This window comes from Lynx canadensis, chromosome B2 (genome assembly GCF_007474595.2).
Source record: "Lynx canadensis isolate LIC74 chromosome B2, mLynCan4.pri.v2, whole genome shotgun sequence".
Taxonomy (NCBI): Eukaryota; Metazoa; Chordata; class Mammalia; order Carnivora; family Felidae; genus Lynx; species Lynx canadensis.
In genome coordinates, this window is record NC_044307.1 from 14,900,234 (window position 1) to 14,927,107 (window position 26,874).

The 26,874-nt window shown below is 45.7% G+C and overlaps 1 protein-coding gene across 1 annotated transcript in view; it reads left to right on the forward strand.

Annotated features, from left to right (window-relative positions):
- The first annotated feature begins 7,090 nt into the window (after positions 1–7,090).
- The window catches only part of RANBP9 (RAN binding protein 9), a 90,708-nt gene continuing 70,924 nt past the window's right edge, over positions 7,091–26,874 (forward strand). The window contains 3 exon segments of the mRNA XM_030314813.1: positions 7,091–7,601; positions 7,603–7,870; positions 22,192–22,303. Coding sequence (XP_030170673.1) covers positions 7,293–7,601; positions 7,603–7,870; positions 22,192–22,303 — 689 coding nt within the window. The 5' untranslated portion in view covers positions 7,091–7,292.

Here is a 26,874-nt window from a genome sequence, read left to right on the forward strand (position 1 = left end):
GACATTTGCCATTGGATTTAGGGCCCTCCATAATAATCCAGGCATTACTTCATTACGTCCTTAATCATATCTGCAAAGAGCCTCTTTCCAAATAAGGTCACGTTCACAGGTTCACAGATGGACATCTTTTGGAGTGCTTATGTTGGGGTCAACTACAGTGTGTGTGTATGTGTGTGCACAGCCGCACCAAGATAGAGAGGGCCGTGCACCGTTGAGGAATCTAACCAGGGCAGCACTTACGCACCGTACTCAACTCTGAACGCCCACAGTCTCGGCTCTTTAGAGGCAGCCCGGAAGACTCTTGACAACATTCAGGTTCATAATTTTGCCCGAGCACAGATTGCATCACATGTGCGATGAGGTGAGAGCACTACATGGAAATAGGAACTTGGTCATTGAGTAGTCACCCAACACCCACATGTTAGTGCAGCTTTTCTGTGCTCTAACCATGTCGATGATTCTCATTATGCTTAGTGTGTTTTATAGGGTGGCATGCTATGCTACGGTGGGATTTGGAGTGTAAGGATTTAGAAAGGTCTTTGATCTTTTAAGAATGCTGAAGGTCATGGCGTGCCTGGGTGGTTCAGTCGGTGAAGCATCTGACTTCCGCTCAGGTCATGATCTCACAGTTTGTGGGTTTGAGCCCCGTGTCAGGCTCTGTGTTGACAGCTCGGAGCCTGGAGCCTGCTTCAGATTCTGCGTCTCCCTCTCTCTCTGTCCCTCCCCTGCTCACACTCTGTTTCTCTGTCTCTCTCTCTCAAAACAAACAAAAAAACCCAAAAAACAAAAAACCAAGCATTTAAAAAAAATGCTGAAGATCAATTGTCTATGGGAAATTTTCGGATAGTGGCACAAAGCATATGTCAGGGGCTGAGACAGTTGGTGACAGCAGGAGACAGGCCAGTAATTCCCAGCTAAGGCCACTCCTTTAAATAACTGGTATCTATTTATATAAGTTAAATATTTGTAAAGTAAACTGATTTCAGCTGAGGCAGAAAACTACTAAAGAAGTATTTGAAATCGTTTACGCTGCTTTTGAAAATACAGATGTTCTATAAAATATTTTTAAAAACGAAAAAGGAAAAAGGGGGCTCCTGGTTGGCTCAGTTGGTAGAGCGTGCGACTCTTGATCTCAGGGTTGTAAGCTCGAGCCCCACAATGGGTGTAGAGATTACTTAAAAATAAAACCCTTAGGAGTGCCTGGGTGGCTCGGTAGGTTGAGTGTCTGACTTTGGCTCAGGCCATGATCTCACGGTTCCTGAGTTCGAGCCCCACACTGGGTCTCTGCCATCAGCCTGTCAGTGCAAAGCCTACTTCGGATCCTCTGTCTCCCCCTGTCTCTCTGCCCCTCCCCTGCTTGTGCTCTCTCTCTCTCTCTCTCAAAAAATAAATACAACATTAAAAAAAAAATCTTTTGAGAAAATACAGATGTTCTGACATCTTTGAAATATTATGATTTTAAAAAGCCTCACATATTGCCTGGCATATTTTTCCTCGCATATCATTAAAGGCACTTCAGGAAAACAAACAAAAAAGTTTAAGAAATTAATTACTGAGCATAAAGTGATATACAGCCGTGATGAAGGAAACAGTGAATTGCAAAATAAATTGCCTCACTAAATTACTTTCTTCTTGTATTTAGATTGCAAATTACACCTTGCACCTTCTTTGAGGGCCATTACAATAAAAAAAAATATGTGCATTAATTATGTCTGTGTGGTAACCTAGGTACAAAGAAACTTGGATCGAAGAATTAATTCATTTTACTGACAACAATGGGTTGGCTGGAGAATTACTTTTCCTGGGATATTAGAAAAATAGCCATAGTGCTTTCCGTCTCTATTACAGCACTTTTCCTACTCAACCTGAAAAATTGGTTATGTAAAAGCAATGTTCTTTTGCACACAACGACAAACTCCTCTAAGTCAAGGACTTTAAGATTTCTCCCCCACACTTCCCCTCTCCTTTGCTAGAAATGCCCATGTGCTGCTTAGCGCTGTGTATTATAGACCTCAGGGATGTTTGGCACTTTGGGGAACTATCTACCATTGCCCTTTGAGGACCTTTCTTTCTTTCTTTCTTTCTTTCTCGCCTATTTTTTCTGTTTTTGTCTTTTGTCTTCCTTTCACCTGTCTCTTCCCTCCTAACTATTTGCCAAACTCCAGATGTTGAGATTTAAACCCCCAATGTGATGGAATTTGGAGGTGGGGCATTTGGGACATCATTATGTCACGAGGGTGGAGCCCATGTGAATGGGACCAGGTGCCCTTATAAAAAGATCCCAGAGCACTCCCTAGCCCTTTCGGCCAGGTGAGGACGCACAGAGAAGATAGCCGTCTATGAACCAGGAAGAGGACCCTGGCCAGCCACTAAATCTTCAGGTGCTTTGATCTTGGACTTCCCCGTCTCCAGAACTGTGATCAGTAGACGTTGGGTGTTTATAGGCCACCTGGTCTGTGGTATTTTATTCTAGGAGCCCAAACGGACCAAACCAGCATGCCTTGGGCTGCCTGCATGATCTAGCATCCAGTAGGCTTTTCCTAGGCTCGCAGGTGCATTGTCTGGACCTCAGGGAAATTCTGGGGCAGGCTTCTCATTTTATGATTCCATCAAGAACCTGATCGCCCCTACTCAATAGCACTGAGGGAGACGGTGCAGAGGAAGTAAGTTCCAGATCAGAGCTTTACAGCAAGTTTTGCTCCCTGCTGATATGCCACCTTGCATGTGCTTTTGTGGCACTACCAGGAAATAGAAGGGACGCAGAAATCAACACGGAGGGAAGAGATGCGAGTTTTGACAAAGGAAGGAGGAGCTCCGGGAGACTAGAAAAAGTAGAAGGAAAAATTAAGAGGGAACTCAGATTGATAATAGATTAACTTCTTAGCTCAGCTTCTCTAAGCCAAAATTGCAATTTTTGTTCAAATCCTTCTAGAACCGATTAATAAAACATGTAGTTTCCTCTACATTTAATAACTTTTGGGTCTTCACATTTGTGTTATTAATGAACACTGAATTGTAACTGTTCTAGTCATGCATGAATATGAAATGGTGCATTTGTGTTATTCCAAGTGATTTTGCGGACCCTTTTCACCCCGAACCCTCAGCCGTAGGAATCCTACCTCTGGGTTTGCGATCATAGCCAGCACCACCTTCCTGGCCTGGCCAAGACAGCACACAAATCCTCCTCATATTAGGTTTTGTCTACCTCGCCTTGGACTCTGAAGTCTCTGTTCATCCCCCAGAATCATCCCCTCCCCTTGAATGCGGGCTGCACCTAGTGACCTAGAGTGACTTATGTACTTAGCGACTTACTTTGAAAAAATAGATCATGGCAAAAATGATGGGATGGAACTTCTGTGATTAGGTAGGTTACAAAAGACTGACTTCTGTCTCGCTGCTATCTGCTTTCTTGGCTTGCACACTTTGATGACACAAGCTGTTTTACTGGAGAGGCCCATGGGCCAAGTTACTGAGGGCCACTTCTGGCCAATAGCCAGCAGGGAACTGAGGCTCTTTAGTCCAATGGCCTCAAGGAACTGAATCCTGCCATCAACCAGGTGGGTGAGCTTAGGAGTAGAGCCTTTCCCAGTCAAGCCTTGGGATGAGGGTTGCCCGGCTGACACCTTGACTGCCCCTGAGAGACTCTCACGCAGAGGACTCTGTTAAGTTGGGCCAGATTCCTGACCCACTGAAACTATGTTATATGTTGTTACTTTAAGCCGCTAACTTTGTGGGTAATTTGCCAAGCAGCAGTAGATAACTAATACAGACCCTGAAGCCATACTCTGGATCTCGGCATACTTGGCCGTCACATTTTCCAGTACCTAGAAGGATACTGTCACGGATATTTCCTGAAACTGGCTGGCCAGTGTCTGACCCTCTTTCCTAGTCCTGGGAAATCTTCAACTCTGGGCATCAGTGGCCCTCTTTCCACTAGGGCAGTGTGTTCTAACGTTTTTCATGTCATGCCAGGCATAGAAAACGAATACGAGAGGCACCTGGGTGGTTCAGGCGGTTGAGCGTCCGACTTTGGCTCAGGTCACGATCTCACAGCTCGTGAGTTTGAGCCCCGTGACGGCTCAGAGCCTAGAGCCTGCTTCCGATTCTGCGTCTCCCTCTCTCCATCCCTTGCTTGCTCACACTCTGTCTCTGTCTCAAAAATAAACATTTAAAAATTTTTTTTTTTAATTTTTTTTTTCAACGTTTATTTATTTTTGGGACAGAGAGAGACAGAGCATGAACGGGGGAGGGGCAGAGAGAGAGGGAGACACAGAATCAGAAACAGGCTCCAGGCTCCGAGCCATCAGCCCAGAGCCTGACGCGGGGCTCGAACTCCCGGACCGCGAGATCGTGACCTGGCTGAAGTCAGACGCTTAACCGACTGCGCCACCCAGGCGCCCCTAAAAATTTTTTTAAAAAAAGAAAATGAATATGAGGTGTAAAGTACTCTATGAACGCATGAGGCTGCTCAAGGCCGGGAAAGACCAGCTCTGTGGGCTCCAGGCGTTCAAGGGCTACCCTCTATAACCCACCCATAGAATAAGCTGGGAATCTCTGCTCACAGGGAGCCCCTGGCATGATCATGACACCTAGGCTTTGCCAACTTTGAAATTTGAGTGAGTGATGAGCAGATTGGAGGTCAGAGAGATGAGAGTCCAGGCAGTGGAGGTGGCATCTGATTGATGGTGGCTGCTGTGACCAGTGGTGGGGCCCTGGCCTGACTACCTTTGGCCTTTGTTTTCAGGCTTGTGTCAATTCTGAGAACCATCCTATATCTTTCCAGTAAATTCTTTCTGCTTAAGAGAGCCGAACTGGCTCCTATTGTTTGCAACCAAGAACCTCAGCAGAGAGACCCACATCAATATTATTGCCATATATGGCAAAGGCTGAAAACAGGTGCCAAACGTGGTGGACAAGTTCAAGGCTAATGGATTTTTACCATATATACCTCTATGTACAAGCCGAATGTTTTCATAATTAAAATTTACTTTTAATCATGTATGATAATTACCCATTACAGAAACATCTTGTGATTTTTTTTTTCCTTCAACTCTTTTTGGTAACAATTGGGTCCGGGTATGATTACTGGGTAGTCATTTCCCACGTAGCACATCATAATCTCTTTTCCAGGTCTTCAAAACCATATTTTTAAGGGGCCATATATTTATTTCACACTATGCCCGTGCAAGAGGCCTGGAGGGAGGTCTGAAATTGGGCCCAATATCCACTGACTAAATCAAGAGAAAGGAGTGTCTGTTTCTAATTGGTTGGCCTCCTTCTCCTGGCAATTCCGCTGCCCAGCGGGATACATTTAAAAAAAAAAAAATTTCAAACCAACGTGCTAAACACACTCCTGCAGTCCTACTTCTACTGAGTGGCTTGGAGGGCATTTATTCTACCTTGATTAGCCAACATTTAAATAGAGTGTGGCTTACATTGGACTCGTTGTTACTGTAATGTAAATGAAAGTTTTAGAACAATTTAAATACAATGACATCCTGTAATTTAAAGTGCATTGGCTTGGAAAAAGTCATCAAACAATAGGTTACAATGATCAGAAATTTTTATTAAAGAACCAGAGGGCATCAAGTTGTCTGGGTAATTGAGGGAGAAATTAGACTTGAATGACTTTATTCGTTCTGGCCAGACATTAGGGGCCTTCAATTAAATCACCATTTACCTACCCTCTTCAAGACAAAATAAATACTTCTCTATTCAGCAAACTATTCGTTCCTTGCATATTTGGACAAACAATTACCACCACAATATCTTTGCAAGCAAACAAAATACCAGAATTTACATCATGTCGTTTACACGTGTTGAGATCGATTTTGCCAGCTAAGGAAAGGATAACCCAAACAAAGGGAAGCGAGGAAAACAAAATAGTAATGCTAGGATGGGTCAGAGAGCAACACTTGGCAAGTTGTGCCAAATTAGTCGACCAAGCAAAGCACTCTATTGGGAATTGCAAAGTAGGAAGTCCTATTTTTGACTCTGCTGACCTCGGTGAATATTTCCTTGTTTTAAAAATGTGCATAATTCTTTGCTACCTAACAAAGAGGCCTGTTATGAAAATTAACGAGTCTATAAAATGTTTTGACGTCTCTAGAAGCCCTTTCTAAATCCACACTATAATCTTGTATTCATATAGTTCGTGTTCCTGCTCTTTGAAGATATGCCAGTCTTTATTAGTATTCCTGTGCCACCTTCCACCACTCCAAGTTCACTTTAAGTCCTCATAAAATTAATTAATCAAATGACCACTATTTTAAGTGGGAGACTTTGCCTTCAGAAATGGTTTCCAGTCCCCACATGCTAAACGCTGAGGTATTAAGTCCCGTGCAGAATAAAGAGCAAGTAGGTTCACGGAGAGGGAGGCGGCGGACGGGGACCTCGCCCCGTCCGGGGCAAGCTCGGCCGGCAGAGCCCGGGCAGCCCGTGGGCAGTCAAGGGACTGCTCACCTCGGGGACCCAGCGGGGCCCCCGGAGCCCGAGCCTCTCCGTTCGTCCCGGGAGCCCGCGGGCCGGGCTCGCGGCGGCCCCAGCCGGGCTCGATTACTTTCGCCTGGGCGAGAAGCAGCACCGCCGCTCCAGCGGGAACCCTACGGGGGGGGGGGGGGGAGGTGGGGCGACGACAACAAAAAGAAGTAAAGTAGGAGGAGATTCTCCCGGGAGGGCCCGGGCGGAGGGGGGGGGGAGAGGCGGCGGGCTCGTGGGAGGAGGCAGGGACCGGCAGAGGGACCCCGCGCCGGTAGCCCCGCGCCCCGCCGGGGAGAAGCGCTCCGCCGCCCCCGCCGCGCGCCTCGCCGCCCCCCCCGCCTCCCACTCCCGCGGCCCGCGCGCCGGGACCCCCGCGAGCCCGCCCCTCGCCGCCCGCGCTCCCCCCGCCCCTCGCGCCTCCGTCCCCGCCCCCTCGCCCAGCGCCGCCCGCGCGCAGCGTCTCGCGCCGGCCCGGCCCGCCCGCCGGGAAACAGCCGCGAGAGCAGCGGCCGCGGCGGCCGCCACCGCGCCTTCTGCGCCCGCGCTCACGCTTCGCCCCCGCCCTCGGCGCCGCGTCCCGGGCCCGCGCCCCGGCCAACGTTCTCTCGGGGCCTCCCCCGGCCCGCCGCCCGCTCCCCCGTCTCCGAGCCCCCCAACCGCCGAGCTCTTCCCTCGGCGCGCGGCCCGCCGCCTGCTTCCGGGGCGGGCGGACTGGGCGCCTGGTGCCGGCGGCCGCAGCGACAGCGCCCCCGGGAAGCAGAGGAGGAAGGAGAGAAGAGGTGGAGGTGGCCGCAGGCTGAGTCGCGGCCGGGATGTCCGGGCAGCCGCCGCCGCCACCCCCGCCGCCGCAACAACAACAGCAGCAGCAGCTGCCGCCGCCACCGCCGGCGGCCGTGGCCCCCGTCTCCGGAGTCGTCCTGCCGGCGCCCCCGGCCGTCAGCGCCGGCTCCTCTCCGGCCGGCTCGCCCGGCGGCGGCGCGGGCGGCGGCGGCGGCTTGGGGGCCGCGGCGGCCGCCCTGCTCCTCCACCCGCCGCCGCCGCCGCCGCCCCCCGCCACCGCGGCCCCGCCGCCGCCGCCGCCGCCCCCGCCGCCCGCCTCGGCGGCCGCCCCCGCCAGCGCGCCCCCCCGCGCCCCCGGGCCTCGCCGCGGGCCCCGGCCCGGCCGGAGGCGGCCCGGCCGCAGCCCTGGCGGCGGGCAGCAGCGCCGCGGCCCCCTTCCCGCACGGGGACTCGGCCCTGAACGAGCAGGAGAAGGAGCTGCAGCGGCGGCTGAAGCGCCTCTACCCGGCGGTGGACGAGCAGGAGACGCCGCTGCCGCGATCCTGGAGCCCGAAGGACAAGTTCAGCTACATCGGCCTCTCTCAGAACAACCTGCGGGTGCACTACAAAGGTACTGGGCGTGTGTCGTCGTGCGGTGGGAGTGGGGCCGCTGACCCGACGTGTCCTGCCGCCGCCGCAGCCGACTCTCGACCCGCCCCCGACCCCCTCCCGCCCGGGGCCCTCCGAGGTGACTCGCCGCCCGTTCGCGGCTGCGAGGGTGGGACCGGGGTCGCGGGGAACGGGCGAGATTGTTGGGCAAGGCAGGTGAGTAGCATGTCCCTAGGTGTAATGGAGCCGGTGATCCTAGGCCAGGAGTGGGACACCTTGAGGGAATCCAGGATGACAGGACATAACTCGCTTTCCGATTTCCCTTGAAGATAAATCTTAGGGCTTGGGTGGAGGAATCCACGGACCCGGAGTTGGGTTACATTGTTCTCCAAGTGGTGGTGATGGGGTCAGGCGTTCTCTTCTTACGTGGGGGGTGGGGGGGGGTGGGGGGGTGGACAGGCACGATCCTGAGGTATGATTTCTAATTAAGGGAGATCAGGGATATATAGGGGGAGGGGTAATCAGTGGAGGATTTTGTCCAAAATTAGGCCAGAGCTTGTCTACGGGGACAAAAGGGCAAGGGCCCCAAGTTTGCCATCAGTGTTTCTTACTCAGAGCAACTGGGAGGGGAAGAGGTGAAGCTCAAAAGTAGGTGTTTTCTTAGGGGAGCAGAAACCTACCACTAGTGATTGGAAATGCCCTATATTTATGTGCTCGTGTTATATGAAGTCTAATTGAAAACGGATATTTAAACATGTTATATAGCATTTTAAAGAAAACGGCTTTACGTTTTACACCTGCAGTTAAAAAAAAAAAAAACCACAACAGCAGCAGCCTTAGGCTTGTCCCCTCCTCCCTCACCTATCTGTTAAAACAAAGCTTTAAGCAGATCAGTTTTATACGAAATTATCAATTGCTCTGACGATTCTTGAAACGTAGCAGCCTAAATGAATAGCATGCGTCAAGTTTACTTGTCGGGAGAAAACAAAATCTAACGTCTGTCTGTCTGGAAGCAAATCCAGTTTCTAGGCCCCAAACCTGAAGCAAGAGCTTTTGCATTTCAAAGCAGCCTCGTTTTGATTGGCTACAAAGGAAGGGGCTTCATCAGATCCTAGTGACAGGGGATGTAGAGGGTATAAACAGTTTTTGTGGATAAATTCCTGAAGTACACAGGACTAAAATCGGAGAGGAACCTTGATAAATAAGTTACTGTTTGATCAGAAAGGAGAATGGCGGCAGAAATCTAGCAAATGGTTTGGCTGGAAAGAATCACGCACAAAAAGAGGCCTTGTTGCACATTCCTTCTTTTTCTCCATAGATCCACAGAAGTACTTTCCGTTTTAAATATTATGTTCCTTATTCTAAATGGCTGAAAATGACCTTTGCTTTCTTTTTAAGTTAGGACATTTCGTTCATGCTCTGTGAAGGCTGTTATTTAATTTTGCGTTTTAATTCGTGTGAGCTGTGCTGTGCTGTGAAGTGTTTACTTCTGATCTGGCTACCAGAAAGCTTTTTGTTAGACTTGACAAAACTTTATCTTAAATTTATGGTTGATGGTTAATAGTTAGCTTATAAAATCAGAGGCAAGCGATATGGAAAATTATTGAACAAAGAATCCTACCTTTCTTGAGTCCCGCAGTCATTTGTGATTTTAGGCATGTTCCAGGACAGGGCCTCAGTTTCTTCCTCTTGAGAGTTGAGTGAGTTGAGCTGGATGGTAAGGAAATTTCCAGCTCCGAATTTCCATGAGATCTAGGATTTCTGATTAGAGTCTCTTTAGCACTGTAACATGCCTCGATTAGTTTTACTGACTCCTTTTACGTAAAATTGATGATTTGGGTCAGAGAAAAGTGCATGCTTGTGTGAAATTGGTTGGAGTTTGGAATATTTATGATACTGCTGTCTCCCATTATTTTTCCTGTTGGCCTCTTATTACTTTTTTGTTGTGTAATACTAAGATTCACTTTCTGGAAACTTCACTCTTTTATAAACACAAGGCATTATTTCTGGAAGAACAGATTTTGTTGTTCGTCATCTTTTTTCTGTCTCTCTCTCTCTCCCCTTTGTCTCTCCCTTCCCCCTTGTCACAGTCTCCCCCCCCCCCCCCACTGCCTCTTCCTCTTGTCTTGTTATTTTAATGTGTGTGAGGTTTTGTGTTTTTTGTTTTTTTTTTTCCTGTTGTTTTTCTGTGTGCCTTCTGAGTGTACCACACCAAAGTACTGGGCAACTCTGTCCCAGTAAGAAGGGAAGGGAGCAAAGGGGGAGTGTCATAGGTATGGAGGATAAAATATTGAAGTCCCCAAATTGGAAGAGTGAGTTTTATTTGACATATCATTGGGCTGCTTCGATTTGGACCGAAGCATTTTTCGCACCCTTTTAGCCTGAAAACCACTGTTGATAAAATATTTTTGCATATAATGGAATTTGAAAAGATGGGTGTTATTTTCCAGAAGGATAAGGATTTTTCTTACCTTTGAAATAGAAATACGTTGGCTTCTTTTGCTCTGAACCATGCTCAGTTTTTAAGATGTTATTCTTCTGAGTCGGAATTACTGTTTTGGAAGCCATATGGTTCCTTAAATGATTTGAAGGGATTCATGTTAAACAATGCCAGACATGCAGACAAAGTTGATCGGATTGCAGTGGAATAGCAGGGTGTGTGTACTGTGTGGTAAAATTTTAAAAAAGACCCTTTGCTTAGCAGTCACACACCAACTGGCGAAACACTCAGGCATAGCCCCTTTTATTTTTAAAACTCTCGTCAGCCTTGAATAAGTACGAATGTGACAAGCTTAGACTCCGTTATAATGAGAACTTTATTCCAACTTAAAGCATTTTAATGCATATGACAATTGGATTCAATTAGTCCTAAATGCTTCAGTTACAGATTGCATTTTTATATTTGTAAAGTTATCCCATTTGGATACTTTACAAAGCTTTTTAATACACACAAGTGTCTTGGTGGACTTGGACAAGGTAGTGGAATTCTCAATTTCAGATATGAGAGAGTGGCAGCACCTGGAGGCTAGGTGTTCCCAGTCACAAGTAAGCCAGGCCTGGAAACTAGTTTTCACCAGCTCTAAATTGAGTGCTCTTTCCAACCCTCCAGTATTGCCTCTTTCAATTTGTATGAGTTTTAGTTATCTCTAGTAGATATAATCCAGTGATCACATTTAGAACTTTTTGAGGACTAGTTGACGTTAAAAGTACTTCCTCCAGGGGAAAAAAAAAACGTGGTCTGGAACACACTAATGCCTTGGAAAAGTCCAGATGCTTTGATTATAGCAATTTATGGCAGCTTAGAAGAAACCCAGGATAAGTGAAAGTTGGAAATGATAAGTAGCTATGAACTAGTGAATTGCTCTTTTTGATTGAGGCATTATTAACAGCATCTAATGAAATAGCTTGACTTTCTGGTGTGCCTCCTATCCCTCTCAGTATCCCTGGTCATCAGGCCTTTGACACTTCTGAAATTTAATTACTCATTGAATTCTTTTGTGCTTCTTTAGGTTGAAGAAATATCTTTATGATATTTGCTTCCCTACCAATACGAATGTCTTTCAGGACTTATGGGGATGACAGAAAAATGTTCCCTAATATCAAAGAATTTAAAAACCAAGCTGAGCTTTTCCCAGGGATCTCTTTGCCAGTATTAGGGAAACTGAGCTTTAAAAATGGTATTTGAGGGGCGCTTGGGTGTCTCAGTCAGTTAAGCGTCCGACTTCGGCTCAGGTCATGATCTCAGGGTTCATAAGTTCGAGCCCCACGTCGGGCTCTGTGCTGACAGCTCGGAGCCTGGAGCCTGCTTCAGATTCTGTGTCTTCCTCTCTCTCTGCTCCTCCCCTGCTCTCTCTCTCTCTCTCTCTCTCTCTCTCTCTCTCTCAAAAATAAACATTAAAACAATTTTTTAAAAATGGTAGTTTATAACTACAACAATTAAGTGAACCTAATAATCACACTCATAGAAAAGTAGTAATAATGGCATTCATTGAGCAGTTCCTATGGTGCAGATATTCTGCTAGACAGTTTGTGTTTATGCCCTGCTCTCTGTTCGTTCGTTTATTCAACAAGCTTTTATTTATTTATTTATTAAAAAAAATTTTTTTAACATTTGTTTATTATTGAGAGACAGAGAGAGACAGAGCACGAGCAGGGGAGGGGCAGAGAGAGAGGGAGACACAGAATCCCAAGCAGGCTCCAGGCTCTGAATGGTCAGCACAGAGCCTGACGCAGGGCTCGAACTCACACTGTGAGATCATGACCTGAGCCGAAGTAGGATGCCCAACCAACAAGCTTTTAAGTGAATGTTTACTTTGTACCAAGTTCTAGGCACTCCAAGGTGATAAGATAATGTCTTTGAAAGCACGTGTAAAACACTCAAGGGTAGTAAGGGAAGTGTTAGAGTCCTGTGGAAGAGTGGAGGGGCATCGACCCCTGGCTGATACTGGAAGTGATAAAGTTGGTGAGTCAGGGACAGCTTTTGGGAGGGATGAGGCCAGTGGTCAGTCTGGAAAGATGAGGAAAATAGGAGAAGGGGCGTTAGGAGTGAAAATGCATAACTAAGAGCCCAGAGGAGAGAGTTACCCTGTATGTTCGGATTGACCAGCAGGTTTGGTTTGTTGGAATTTAAGAGTGTGTGACAAGTAGCAGCTGGGAAAAGATCATGAGAGGCCTTTGGAATATTTTACCAAGCTTAGATCTTCTTCTCTAGGACATGAGGAATCTTCAAAGGATTTTTTTTTTTAATTTTTTCTTTTAATATCTTTGAGAGAGAGAGAGAGAAAGAAAGAGAGAAAATGAAAGTGTGGGGGAGGGAGACACAGAATGCGAAGCAGGCTCCAGGCCCCGAAGCTGTCAGCACAGAGCCTGATGCGGGGCTCAAACACACGAACTGTGAGATCCGGACCTGGGCTGAAGTCAGACCTTTACCCGACTGAGCCACCCAGGTGCCCTTCAAAGGACTTTATTTATTTATTTTTTTAATGTTTTATTTATTTTTGAGACAGAGAGAGCGTGAGCACGGGAGGGGCAGAGAGAGAGGGAGACACAGAATCGGAAGCAGACTCCAGGCTCCGAGCTGTCAGCACAGAGCCCGACGCGGGGCTCGAAATCATGAACCGTGAGATCATGACCCGCGTCGAAGTCGGACGCTTAACCGACTGAGCCACCCAGGTGCCCCAAGGTGCCCTTCAAAGGACTTTAGGAAGTGACTGGCTCATATTTTCATTTTTGTCATACAACCAATTGGAAGATAGATTTAAGGAGTACAGGGCTGAAAAGAGCAAATTCATTTAGATGATTGTTTGGCAGACAGACCATAAGAAAGGCCTAGAACTTGGTCAGTGGTGGGATGGAGGAAAACCAGATTTGTGATATGTTTTAGAGTAACACTGATAGGAAGTGATGGAATGATGGAGACAGAAATCAAGGGTGACACTTGGGTTTCTAGCTCTGTTAGGTTCTTGCAAAGAACCAGGAATCAAATAATGATTGCAAGGAAGTATTACAGTGTATTTGGAGATGAGTAGGACTGGGAATCTTAGTCACATGATCTGACTTCATGGCAACCAGCAGAACCCAGAGACACCTTACAGAAAGAGCAGGAACAGATCTTCTGGAGTTAAGGTGGCTCCAAGTCATTGCAGTGGCTGGAGTTCATGACTTTTCGTTTTATTCCAGTGCCAAAGAGACTCAGCTGCAGTTTCTAGTTTCTGGTTGTTTTCTTCTCTTTTCCCTGCTGACTGGTTTATCCTTTCCTTCCTATTTCAGATTCCTGAGGGACTTAGCAGATTGGCTTAGCTAATTGCCATCATTCTTAGTTGGGTGCAGCTTTTCGTTGCGTGCTGTGGTGTGAATGGGTGGCCTTCACGTCAGGTGCTAACCTGTGTTGAGTCAGCTGTAGAGGTGAGAGGGTACTGATGAAATACAGAACACCCTCCGGGCATAAGGAGAGTCTGGGCCCCACTTGCAGTAGGGATGGTGTCTGAGGCCCTTTCTCCTAGGAAGGGTGGGCACACACGGTAACTGACTGAGCTTGGGAGAGAGGTCTAGGTCGTGACTGATCTGGGAGTCACCTCTAGGTGGTGGTTGAAACCCAGAGAGGGAGCAGATAAAGTGAAAACAGTGGGCTAAAGATGGAACCCTGAACAACACCAACATTAAAAGACCGGGTGGAGTCCAAGAAGGAATAGGTGAGAGGTACCTGAACAGGGCAGAATGTGGTGTCCCAGAAGCTGAGCAGAGGACTATGAGAAATGAGGAAGTGACCTCAAGTGTCAGGTGCAACAGACAGGCTCAGTGAGACAGGCAAAGTTTTCCACTGGATTTGGAAATTAGATCATTGTGACCTAAGGAGAGCAGTTTGAATTTAGTGTTGGGGGGCGAAGATCAGAGTAAATAGTAGGGACCAAGCAGAGGGGTTAGTGAATATAGATTACTCTTGAGAAAATAAGTGAAGAAACCTGGAGGAGGATGGAGGTTAAGGCAGGATTTTTTGTTGTTGTTTAAATGGTGGACGGTGGAGTTACATCGTGCCTGGTGATTAGCGTCTAACACCAGCATAGAAGATGAAAATCCACATAATCAAAATTATCCCTGAACACTCCACTGGAAGGTACTGTGTTCGAGACTATTGTATCATTTCCAAGTAAGTCTCGTTTTTGCTTGGCGGTGTGGGTAAAACTGAAGTGACGTGAAGTTGGATGAGAGCGTGGCGTTAGTCGAATGTATGGAGTCCCAGTAAATGTCATGTCCAGATTTAATGGACCTTTTGACAAAGTTACTGTCAACGGTACTTGCTTTTATTACCTTCAAAAAAAAAAAAGTTTATTATACTTACTACCAACCCCAGTGCATTACTGACCATGATGTGGCACCGAAGCACGGGGGATTCTGGGGACACCGCCTTTACAGATTGAGGGGAAGGGGGAAGAAGAGCTTGGGAGGCTGACGCCACTGGCCTGCAGGGAGGAGGGCGGTTCCGGAGCACAATGCAGTCCTGAAGAAGAGAGGACATCCCACTCCCCTGAGACTCCCCCGATCCGGGGAGAGGTGAGGATTGCTGTGGACGCCGACCAGTTTTGTAATAGGAGAGTGGGGACAAGAACATGACCATGCACTTAGCGGAGTCCCAGTGTACGATAAAGGAGGCGAGGCGGTTTGCTCGCATCGGTAAAGTGGGTGGTGACCTTAAAGTGGGTGATGAGAATGTGGACCGGCCATCGAGGGGAAGGGGGCACAGGCCAACTAAAGCTTTCTCAGTACACCGTAGACAGCAGTGGGAGAGCCCAGCCGACGTCATTCCTTCATAGTGGTGGCTGTGTGCGAGGTTGTTGGACTTGACTTGGTAGAGGCCAACTGCCCCCGGCAGGAGGAGGGAAGTGGATTATAATATTGATCTAAGGCTGTGGTTTTGCTGGTTGCGTGTGGCGGAAGGATAGGCGTGGGAGAGAAATCAACGATATTTGAGAGCTTTTGAGTGATTACCACGTAGCCCGTCCCGGAAGAGGAGAGATGGGGCGGAGCGGAGTGCAGCCGGGGGAGCAGGGCTCAGGGAACGGGAGTTGGGAGTTCCCGTTGATCCCTTGATGTTGAAGAGGAGTGTGGATCAGGAATGTTTAGGAAGGGGAGAGCAGAGGGAGTTGTGTCCTAGAGGAAGATACAGGCATTGCAGCTCCTGTGCCAAAAATGTGTTCCTGGAAAAACCTTAGGTTTTCCACAAAATTGGGCACTGAAGGTAACGGGGCTTATGGGAAAAATAGGGCTGGGGCAGACTACTTGAAACCTATGGAACTTTGTAACCAGAGCCCCACAAAAATAACGGCCTAGTAAAACAGGAGCCCGGTTAAATTTCTGCTGGCGTTTGTGTCCGGCATCACAGGCTGCAGCCTGGAGCCCTGGGGTTTGGGCTTCCTTCTTAGAGATGTAAGGGCTTGACAGCCGTCCGATCAAAAATAAAAATCTGATTCAGGGTTTAGCTCTTTTCAAATCCCCGCCCCCCCTCCCCCCTTCCAAACCAAGGAAGAACGTACAAACTCGAGCTGTTAGGATGCCTGAAGTCCAAAGAAAACCTGACGATGCCAGTTGCTGGTGAGGACGCGAGAGCGACGGGGGCTTGCGTCCTGCCGGCCGGGAGCGCGAAGTGATGCGGCCGCTCTGCACAGCGTTGGGTGGTGTCTAACAAAGCTAAATGTAGCTTCACCAGCAGTTGAGCTCCTACCCAGCTGACTTGAAAACTTGGCCCACACAGAAAGCCGCATGTGGACGTTCGAGCGACTTCTCCCATAATTGCCCCAAAGGGGAAGCAGCCAAGAGGTCTTTGAGGAGGTGAATGGGTGAACTGTGGTACATCCATACAATAGAATATTATTTAGTGATAAAAAGAAATGAGCTGTCCTTCCGAGCAAAGGCACATATGGATCTGAAATCTGTATTGCTGAGTGAAAGAAGCCAGTCTGAAAAGATTAGGTGCTGTATGATTTCACTTACCTGATCTTCTGGAAAAGGCAGAAGTAAAGAGATAGTAAAAAGATAAGTAAGTGGTTGTCAGGGGCGTGAGGGGAGGGGAGTGGGGGGATGGGCAAAGCACAGGGGGTTTCTAGGGCAGTGAAAGCACGTTACTGTAACGGTGGACACATCACGCTGTGTATTTATCAAACTCACAGAACTTTACGGCCATAAAGAGTGCACTTTAATGTCTGTACATTTCAAAAAAAAGTGTATTAGGAGAGAGGGGGGAAATCCCAGGATAAAACGCAGAATGTGACAAACCGGTCTAACCGTATTACAAATCCATGGAATAGCCTTGGAGAAGAGGGGGAAAGGAGCTGCCCCAGGTAACTTTGGAAACCGATAGTCTGTAAAAGTAAAGGTAAAAGAAACTACAAAAGCACTGAACTTTTACTGATCAAGTTGTGTCCCGTGGGGATATGGATTAACAATTCAGACGCTATTATACATGTACTGGAATTGCACAGTTAAATGGATGGCGGACGGTGGGAGCTAAGTTTCTTACTGTTGGGGTGGAATTTTACAGATGAGCAGAGAGAGAAGGTTAGAATGATCTGTGTGTGGTAATAAACTTGGAGACCTCAGCGTGACCTCATGTTTGGTTTAATACAAACACAGATGATTACATATAGAAACGTAGATATATGCAGGGTGTGTGTGTGTATGTGTGCATATGTATACATGTACGCATGTACATGTAAGGGTTTAGTATACATCCATATATTTCCCTGCTCTTGTCAATGAACAAGCCTAAAAGCAGTGACACCCCAGTAACAAGGAGCACACCTGGTAGCTCGATCTTGGGTTCTGATGCTATTTGCCAGTAAAAGGAGCGAGCCCCAGGGCTCCTCGGAGAATGGCTGATTCTAGGACTAGGGTGGGAAATACACAAGATGAGCCGCCAGAGTCTTCTAGGGCCAGAAAATAGCAAACAGCAAGAAGCGACATAATGGAGGTATGTCAGGGGAGCCAAATGAAAAAGCTCCCAGGGGCTGGGCAGTTTGAGCAGCAAAACAAAGTAGTAGTGAATTATAACACAGAGTATAAAGTAAATATGCAAGAGACGCATGAGTCCATACCGATATAAACAAAGAGGGAGTATCTTCGTACTTTTTGATCAGTGTCGCGCTTGAATTTTTCCCCAGATGGCTTAATGCCGTGGCAGGTGTAGCTGTTCCTGAGGCCACTGAACACTGGACACCGTAGGAATGCACTTGTAGAGGGCCCCAGGTTTTTTGACTTAAGAGTTTTTTTGCATGTTGCTAGGCTTTGCTCTTTAATTCATTAACGTACTGGGAAAAGCTGTGTTATGAACTAAATGACTTCTTTATTGTGCTGACATCATTCCTGTATTTATCGAGTACGTGTGAGCTAATTTGTATTCAAGAAACGTGTTTTGTAGCAGAACACGTCGTTAGAATTTACTGTTTCTGAGGCGGAATAGTTTCAGGTGCTGTCAGAATCCAGCGTGTGGCTCCAGGAAGGAATGATTGGAGTTAGAGTAGGAGGAGGTCAGTGGAAGTAAAGAGGCCCGGGAATTAAAATGTGAGAACAATAAGATAATCACGAGTAAGTGTGGAGCGTGTAAGTGTATGGGACGAACACGTGTTGCTAGGAGGGCACAGAAGAAGGAGGTTAGACCCAGTCAGGCTAGAGGAAGAGTAATTGAGGAAGAAAAAGTTGAGCGGAGGAGCTAAGGGGCAAGCTGCTGTAACTAGGTGAGGAGGAAGGGGAGAGCTTTCCAGTTAGGGGGAATGGTTTGGGTGCTGGAAGGCGGTGGAAAGTGCTGGGGGGGGGGCGGGCCAGATCGACAGAGTTTTCAGGCAGTGGTGTATCTTTTTCCTGGCTGAACGGGAGGCTGGTGAGAAGGAGTGTTAGCGGTGTGAGGGGATAGTGGCACTAGGAAGACTGATTGATATTTCCAGAAAGGCAGTTGACTGCACGTTGGGAGAGCGGAGGGGGGTGAGAGGTGGGCTTAATTCAAAACCTTGTCCTTGCAGTTAAAAGGAATCGACAGGTTGTGAAATGAAAGAGCTAACCTTACGGTTTTGAAGCAGTAACTGTACTTTGTCTCTGAATCCTATAGAAAACACGTGACGCTGAAGACTTTGTGGGTTTAAAAGTTTATCCTTTCGTAGTGTGAAGTAGTGTTGTCTGGTCACGACAGAATTTAAGGTAACAAGCTTCCTGCCGATGAGCAATTACTAGAAATAGGCCCTTCGCTATTGATATTACGAGTCTTACCTAGGAGACAGTACAACTCCTTTAGTCTGACATCGCAACTTTTGCCTAGGTCTTTCCATTTAAGTTTAATTTAATTTAAAAATGAGACCAATCCTTTTAACATTTACGGAATTTTTCTACAGCGTCTAAATAGAACATAATATAATAGAACCTGGAAGATTGATGATTGTGTAGTTTACAGTTATTTTTGTATAAGAGGAAAATGTAGGGCATTTAAAAAAAATTTTTTTTTAACATTTATTTATTTTTGAGACAGAGAGAGAGAGACAGAGCATGAACAGGGGAGGGGCAGAGAGAGAGGGAGACACAGAATTGGAAGCAGGCTCCAGGCTCTGAGCCATCAGCCCAGAGCCCGACGCGGGGCTCGAACTCACGGACCACAAGATCGTGACCTGACCTGAAGTCAGACGCTTAACCGACTGAGCCACCCAGGCGCCCCAGGGCATTTTAATTCATATATGGATTTAACACACGACTCTACTAATTAGGGGCAAGTTATACAACCTCTGTAAGAGTTTCTCTATTTTTACTTTATGTATGTATGTATGTATGTATGTATGTATGTATGTTTTTGGGGTGGGGGCTGAGAGGGGAGAGAGAGAATCCCAAGCAGGCTTCGTGCTGTCAGCATGTGACAGTGTGGGGCTGGGTCTCATGAACCGTGAGGCCATGACCTGAGCTGAAATCGGGAGTCAGGTGCTCAACTGACTGAGCCACCCAGGTGCCCCACAGTTTCTCCATTTTTAAAGTGAGGTTAAATGATACCTGTTTCACAGATGTTGAAGGAGAAAATCTATACCAAAGCACCTAATTCTTTGGGAGGTTGTTCACCCTCAAATACTAATTTTCTTTCTCTTTTCCCATAGAAGTAGCAAGAATAGGAGCTAGGAATACAAGTGAAGTGATCCCAGGTTGCTCATTGAACCCTTCCTGTGGGTTCGGAGCTCACACTGGATCAGACCTCTTGAATTTAAATCCCAGCACAAATCCTGGTCTGGAATTCTCACACAGCAGTATGATCTTGGGCGAGTTTCTTCATCTTCCCTTAATTTCCTCAACTGTGAAATGATAATAAATAGTACCTACTTCAGAAGTTGTTTTGAACACTAAACGAGTGAACAAATATGGTACTCTTTGAGAAGTGCCTGTCACATAACACTAAATGTATGTTGACTTATTGTCATTTATCATCATCATTATTTTTTAAGTTTATTGTGAGACACAGCAGGAGCAGGGGAGGGGCAGAGAGAGAGGGAGAGAGAGGATCCCAAGCAGCCTCCACAGTGTCAGCACAGAGCCCGATATGGAGCTCAAACTCCAGGACCGTGAGATCATGACCTGAGCCGCAACCAAGAGTGTGATTGCTTAACCGACTGAGTCCCCTGGCACCCTGATTATTATTATTAAATATATACCTTGCGACTACTTTATCCCTCAAAGTTTTGGTCACTTCTCTTCCAGAAAACCAAAACTAAAAGTAAAAGTTGATTCAGGACTCCAGGGTTAATCAGGGTAGGGTTTCTTTAGATTTTTTTTTTTTTTAACTGTCTGAATTTTAAAAGTTCATTTAGTTCACCCTACCATTTCCCAGGCAACTCAATTATTTGAACACATTCTTACTGAAAAACAAGTTTTGCTGAAACCATAATTTATTAAATGTCTCTTTAAGAATTGACTGGTATTCTACAGATTGATGTGTTTTGTTTTGTTTTCCTTCTTCCTAGCTCGATGTAAATCTATTAGCTAACATATGTTAAAGCAGTTTTAGGGGCTTCCATTTTTATCTTCCTCACCAATATTATCACCTCTCAGTGGTCACCACTTTCGCCCATAACGTACATACTTAAGAGATCTGTGGACACAGGTTTTCATGGTAACAGAAAGGAGTGTCTGAGATCACTCAGTTTCTTTTGGGCCATGTGAACACATGCTAGTTTGCTTTGCTAGTGTAAGCTTACCTGTTTAATGATGTAATTTGATTAAGGTGTATGTATGGTAAGGGAAGCTGTCTCATTGGTGCGTGAGGGTTATTGTATAGCTAAGAGAGAATTTTCTATTTGAAGAAGACATTTAGTTTTGAAACATGGTACATTTGAGAAAGGGAAGTTTGCAACCCATGAAGGTCATATTATAGTGTGACTAAAGGGTAATGACCTAAGTTTGTACTGGGGGAAACATATTTAACACCGAAAAAGAATTTAGAGTGTTGTTTCTCAGTCCTTTTGGGGATTGTGGAGAGTTGTCTCACTCTTGAGTACTTTCTGCCATCAACTTATGTTTTTCTTCTTTTGTGATTTTTTGGGCATATCTTGCTCAGTTGATTTTGTTCACATGCTAGCTTTAAGCTAATTTGTGTCTTGGGCAAGGGACAGGGGAGGCGATTGTGAGGGAAGGAAATCCTCCTGGATTAGAATTGAGGAATTGCTATTTTAAAAAGTTTAAAAGCCATTAGCTAACAGATTCCCTAAAGATTTCAGCAGTGGTATGGTGTTAGATTCCTTTCTTTAAAAAGAGAGAAAGAAAATACAACTAGAGTTTAGATATACTTCTCAGTAGGCTGTAACTGACCAAAGAAATTTTATGGATCAGACTTTGTATAGAATGAATGGTAAGAGTATGTCGAAGAACAGACTTGTAAATTCTTCTTTTTTTTTTCTTTTTAATGTTTATTTAGAGAGAGAGGACGCATGTGTGCACACATGAAGTGGAGAGCCAGGTAGCGGCAGAGAGAAAATCCCAAGCAGGCTCTCTACGCTCAGTGTGAAGCCCCACACAGGGCTTCATCTCATGACCCATGAGATCATGACCTGAGCTGAAATCAGGAGATCACCCAGGTGCCCAAAACTTGTAAATTCTTCAAATAAGAAAGCTACTCTGCCAAGTCCAATCTAATTATATAAAACTTCACTTAAAACTAATACTCTGTGAGGGGCTCCTGGGTGGCTCAGTCGGTTAAGTGTCCGACTTAGGCTCAGGTCATGATCTCGCAGTCCATGTGTGAGCCCTGCATCGAGCTCTGTGCTGACAGCTCAGAGCATGGAACCTGCTTCAGATTGTGTCTCCCCCTCTCTGCCCCTCCCCTGCTCATGTTCTGTCTGTGTGTCTCTCTCTCAATCTGTCTCTCTCTCGTCTCTCAAAAATAAATAAACATTAAAAAAAAAAAATTTAAATAAAATAATACTTTATGATATAGATGCTTCTGGTTTAAAAAATAGACCACTTGACAAAAGAGTGGGAATAGTATAAATTATATGCAATTTGGATCTAATAAAATTTCATCTTTTTCAAATGCAGCCTTTTTTTTCTCTTAAAATATAGTCTACCCTAAAATATTTAGTTTGGTAGGTTCTATGTATTCAGATTCTTAAAGTGTATTAAATCTAGTAATAGTGTGAAAAGTCCCGGGGCTAACTTGGGCTGTTTTGAATATTGATTTGCGATAATAAATGTTTCACTAAGTCTTTATATGTACTGATGGGAGCAGAAACGTATATATCGTTCTAAAAACTGTATTTTTCCTGAATTGCTTAAGATTTTTGTTGAATATCTCATTTGAGGTGTTTTTCTCCCCCCTTCCTGTGTCCTATGCAGGTCATGGTAAAACCCCCAAAGATGCAGCGTCCGTTCGTGCCACGCACCCAATACCAGCAGCCTGTGGGATCTATTATTTTGAAGTAAAAATTGTCAGTAAGGGAAGAGATGGGTAAGTGTAAATTTTGGTGGGACGAACTGTTGGCTGTTCTTGCATAATTATTTTGCCTTGATTTATAATAATTGTGATGTAACTGGGAAACGGGGATCTTGGAAGTTTTGGTAATCGGTCAAGTAGGACCCGAACGTTCCACTGTAGCAGGTTGGATGTAGTTCTAGTTCTGTTTAAATACTGGTTGAAGCTAATACCTGAGTTGGTGAAATAACAAAGTTTCTCTGGTGGGTTTGTCATTAAGTTGGAGAATTGGAATTAAACGACAGACAGTGACTCATTTTCCATGCCTTGCCTTACACTGCCTTTGTCTGAATTCTGTTGAGAATTTAAATCTTCCCAGAGCTAGTTAACCAAGGCCAAACGGTGATTCATAGGTATTTTATGGGGGTTAGGAGTTTAACTTTTGGGTTTAGATCAGGGAAGTGTATGTTTATATGTTCTCAGCTGGAGGTGATTGGCAGGGATTAGGATGTGGTGGAACGGCCTCCAAATGAGAACTCCACGTAGATCCTGGAGGCAACTTTGATAGCATTGCTTTTCAACTTGGGATCAGTGTGTTCTGTGTGTGTATACATTAGAGTCACTTACGGCACTATTGGAAACGTAGTAGCTTGGGCCTTATCCTAAAAGTTCCTAAATCACTATTTTCAGAAGCAGAGCTTAGGCAAGATGGGCATTCTGAGTAAGCTTTGCAGGAAATTTTGGTGCCTATCTCTGATTAAGAACTAATTACCTTGAATTATTGGATCTATCCTCTGGTATTTCCAGATAACTTCATTGTGGTACCAGAGGTCCCTTTAAAAAAAAAAAAGAATTTTTTTTTTAATGTTTATTTTTGAGAGAGAGAGAGCACGAGTAGGGAAGGGGCAGAGAGAGAGGGAGACAGAATCTGAAGCAGGCTCCAGGCTCTGAGCTGTCAGCACAGAGCCTGATGCTGGGCTTGAACTCAGGAACTGTGAGATCATGACCTGAGCTGAAGTCAGACGCTCAAGCTATTTAGCCACCCAGGCACCGCCCTCCCCCCCCCCAATTTTTTTAAGTGTATTTATTTATTTTGAGAGAGAGAGAAAGCACAAGCGGCGGAGGGGCCCAGAAATCCTTTAAAGCATCCAGAGTCATTTGTCCGACTACCAAGATAAACTTACTAAGTTGACCTGTATTTGAAGTGAATCATTTAACCTCTTAGTGCTTCTTCTGTGTTTAACTGACAAAATAAGTATGTTTAATAGATTATTCCTCTTACTTTATTTGTGGAATAATTTCATTGTCAGCAATATGGGAAGTAGAAAGTGAAACTTTGGAATTCATGATAACTTCTTATTTAACTGCCTCAGTTTCCCCAGGGTGATCAGGGCAAAGATAAAATCAGAGAAGCCACAGATAAAGTGGTTGAGAGACCCCAGATTGAAATAGGCACATGATTATAATCATTTTTTACTCGGCTGCTGCATACATACTCAGTAAGCCAATTCTGTTTTTACTTCAGATTATACCATCAACCTCATTAATGCTGGTGTCGCTCACAGTGATTCCCAGGATTCTCTTTACCTTTTCTTTTTATTTTTTTTATAGTTTTTTAAACATTTATTTATTATTGAGAGACAGAGAGACACAGAATGGGAGCAGGGGAGGGGCAGAGAAAGGGGGAGACACAGAATCCCAAGCAGGCTCCAGGCTCTGAGCTGTCAGCACAGGGCCCAACACGGGGCTCAAACTCATGAGCTGTGAGATCACGACCTGAGCTGAAGTCGGTCGCCTAACCGACTGACCCACCCAGGCACCCTTCTCTTTACCTTTTCATTCTCCATATTCTGTCTCTTTGCATGATCTTGACCTTATATTTTCATGGCTGCAAGTGCCCTGACGAGTCTCAACTTTAAAGCTGCCCCTCATGTTTTTTTTCCCTCGAGCCCCAGCCCCATACATCTGACCCGGTGTTTGCATGTGAGTGTCCCACACACGTTCCAGGTTAGCTTGGTCAGTGGTGTCACTCGTGCTGGAAACTTGAGAACTTCCTGACTCTTAACTGACTCTGTGCATCTCTACGGCCTCCGCCGTAAGTCAGCTTCCCTCGTTTGTCCCCTAAATTACCGAGGTGGCTGGTTCACCGGTCTTACTTCAGTCTGTGACTGTTGTCAGTGTTCTTTCAGACACAGTTGTGCCTGTCCCCTTTGGGAGATTGTTTGGCGCACTTGTTGCTTGGAGGATAAAATCTAAAACTTCTTAGCAGGGTCCTTCGTGGTGTGACTTTACTCCTTTTGTAGTTTTTCAGTCTCATCTCTTTGTTGCCGGGATCCTCATTCATTTTTTTTTCTTCTCTTTTTAAAATTAGGTGATTTTTACATGTAGTAAAATTGATCATTTTTAGTGTTCAGGTCTGTGAATTTTGACAGGTGTGGATAGTCGTGTACCCACCACCACAGTCAATATACAAGTGGCCTTTGAATGACACAGGTTTGACCCGCATGGGTATAGTTTATGCGCGGACATTTTTTATAACTGCAGTATAGTACTGTAAATATACTTTTTCTTAACGATTTTTTTTTAAGTTTATTTGAGAGAGAAAGCATGAGCGGGGGAGGGGCAGAAGGAAAAGAGAGATTCCCAAGCAGGCTGCGCACCACCAGCGCGGAGCCCGATGCGCGGCTCAAACTCGGAAACCGTGAGCTCGTGACCTGAGCTAAAGTCACATTTTACCGACTGAGCCACCCAGGCTCCCTCTTATGATTTTCTTTTTCTTCCCTCTTAGGATTTTCTTAATAACATTTTCTTTCCTCTATTGTACTTTATTGTAAGAATACAGCATATCATACATATACAACATACAAAATATGTGTTAACTGTTTATGTAATCGGTAAGGCTTTCAGGCTACAGCAGGCCGTTAATAGTTAAGTTTTGGATATGTCAAAATTACACAGGATTTTCAACTGTGTGGCGGCAGGGGGGGTGGAGGGGGTGGGAGGTTGGTGTTCCAAGGCCACCATAGTTCAAGGATCAGTGATAAAACCATTCCTCCCCCCACCCCGATTCCTTCCTACCCCTTTGTAGACAATTTTTCCCCATTTCCAGCCCCCCGGCAACCACTGATTGATCTTCTGTCTCTCTCGTTTTGCTTTTTCTAGAATGGCATATAAATGGAATCATCGTATGTAGCCTTCTAATTCTGGCATCTTTCACTTAGTATGGTGCATTTGAGATTCATCCCTGTTGTTGCATATACTGGTAGAGCAGTCCTTTTATTGCTGATTGTATGGTTGAGCCAACCACAGTTTGCTTATCCACTTCTCAGTTGAAGGACATCTGGGTTGCTGCCGTTTTTGGCAATTAGGAATATAGCCACTCTCAACATTTATGTATAGGTTTTTGTGCAAACTTGAGTTTTCATTTCAGTTGGGTAAATATGTAGGAGTGAGATTGCCGGACCGTGTGTTAGGTGCACTTTTAACTTTATGAGAAATTGCCGAGTTGTTTTTGCAAGGCGGCTGTACTAGTTGGTGTTCCCAGCGGCAGTGTATGAGAGTTCCTGGTGCCTTGCGCCCTCAGGAGCACTTGGTATTGTCAGTTTGTTTTTTTTATTTCAAATCTGTAGCCGTTGTAATAGGTATCTGGTAGTTTCTTGTTGTGGTTTTGATTGGCACTTCCTTAATGACTAATGTTGTTAAAGGATCTTGAGTTCTTATCTGACCCCCCCTTTAACAAACTCCAAAATTACTTGATTTTGATTTTCATCATCTGCCAACCGCTGTGGAAGTGGTTAAGAAACGACTTACAAACAACACTTAAAAATCCTGAATGACAGCGAAACTGAGTGGAAAGCTTCATAGGGCAGTTTTCATTTTGTCATTCACGCCAGTTAAATTCAAGGTCCTTCTACCTCATCTCTTTTCTGAGCACTGTAAGCTGTACCTGGGGCATCCAGTTAATCTCCATTTCCACCTAATGCAAGCTTAGGCATGGAGAAATTAGCCCCAGAAAGTAGAAAGTAGGATAGGAAACAGAGTGGAGTCAATGTGAAATGACCCTAAAGAGGGATGGAACAAACTGTTTGTTTTTTTTTAATGTTTATTTACTTTTGAGAGACAGAGGGAGTGTGAGTGGGGGAGGGCCAGAGAGAGGGGGGACAGAGGATCCGCAGTGGGCTCCACGCTGTCAGCACAGAGCCCTACGTGGGGCTTGAACTCATGAACCGTGAGATCATGACCTGACCCAAAGTCCGGACACTTAACTGACTGGGCCACCCAGGTGCCCGACAAGGACCTGTTTGTAATCAGAATCAGCATCTGTGAAAAATGCATTGGGTAGACAGCAGTGTAGTACCACAGTTTGCTGTGCATGTGGCCAAATATTTCTAGTTCTGTCTGCAGACTCTTCCTTTCTTTTTTTTTTTTCATAATTTTTTTTTTTTTAATGTTTGCTTAATTTTGAGAGAGACAGAGCATGAGCAGGGGAGGGGCAGAGAGGGAGACAGAATTCGAAGCAACTCCAGGCCCTGAGCTGTCAGCACAGAGCCTGACGCGGGGCTCAAACTCAGGAACTATGAGATCGTGATCTCAGCTTAAACCAGACA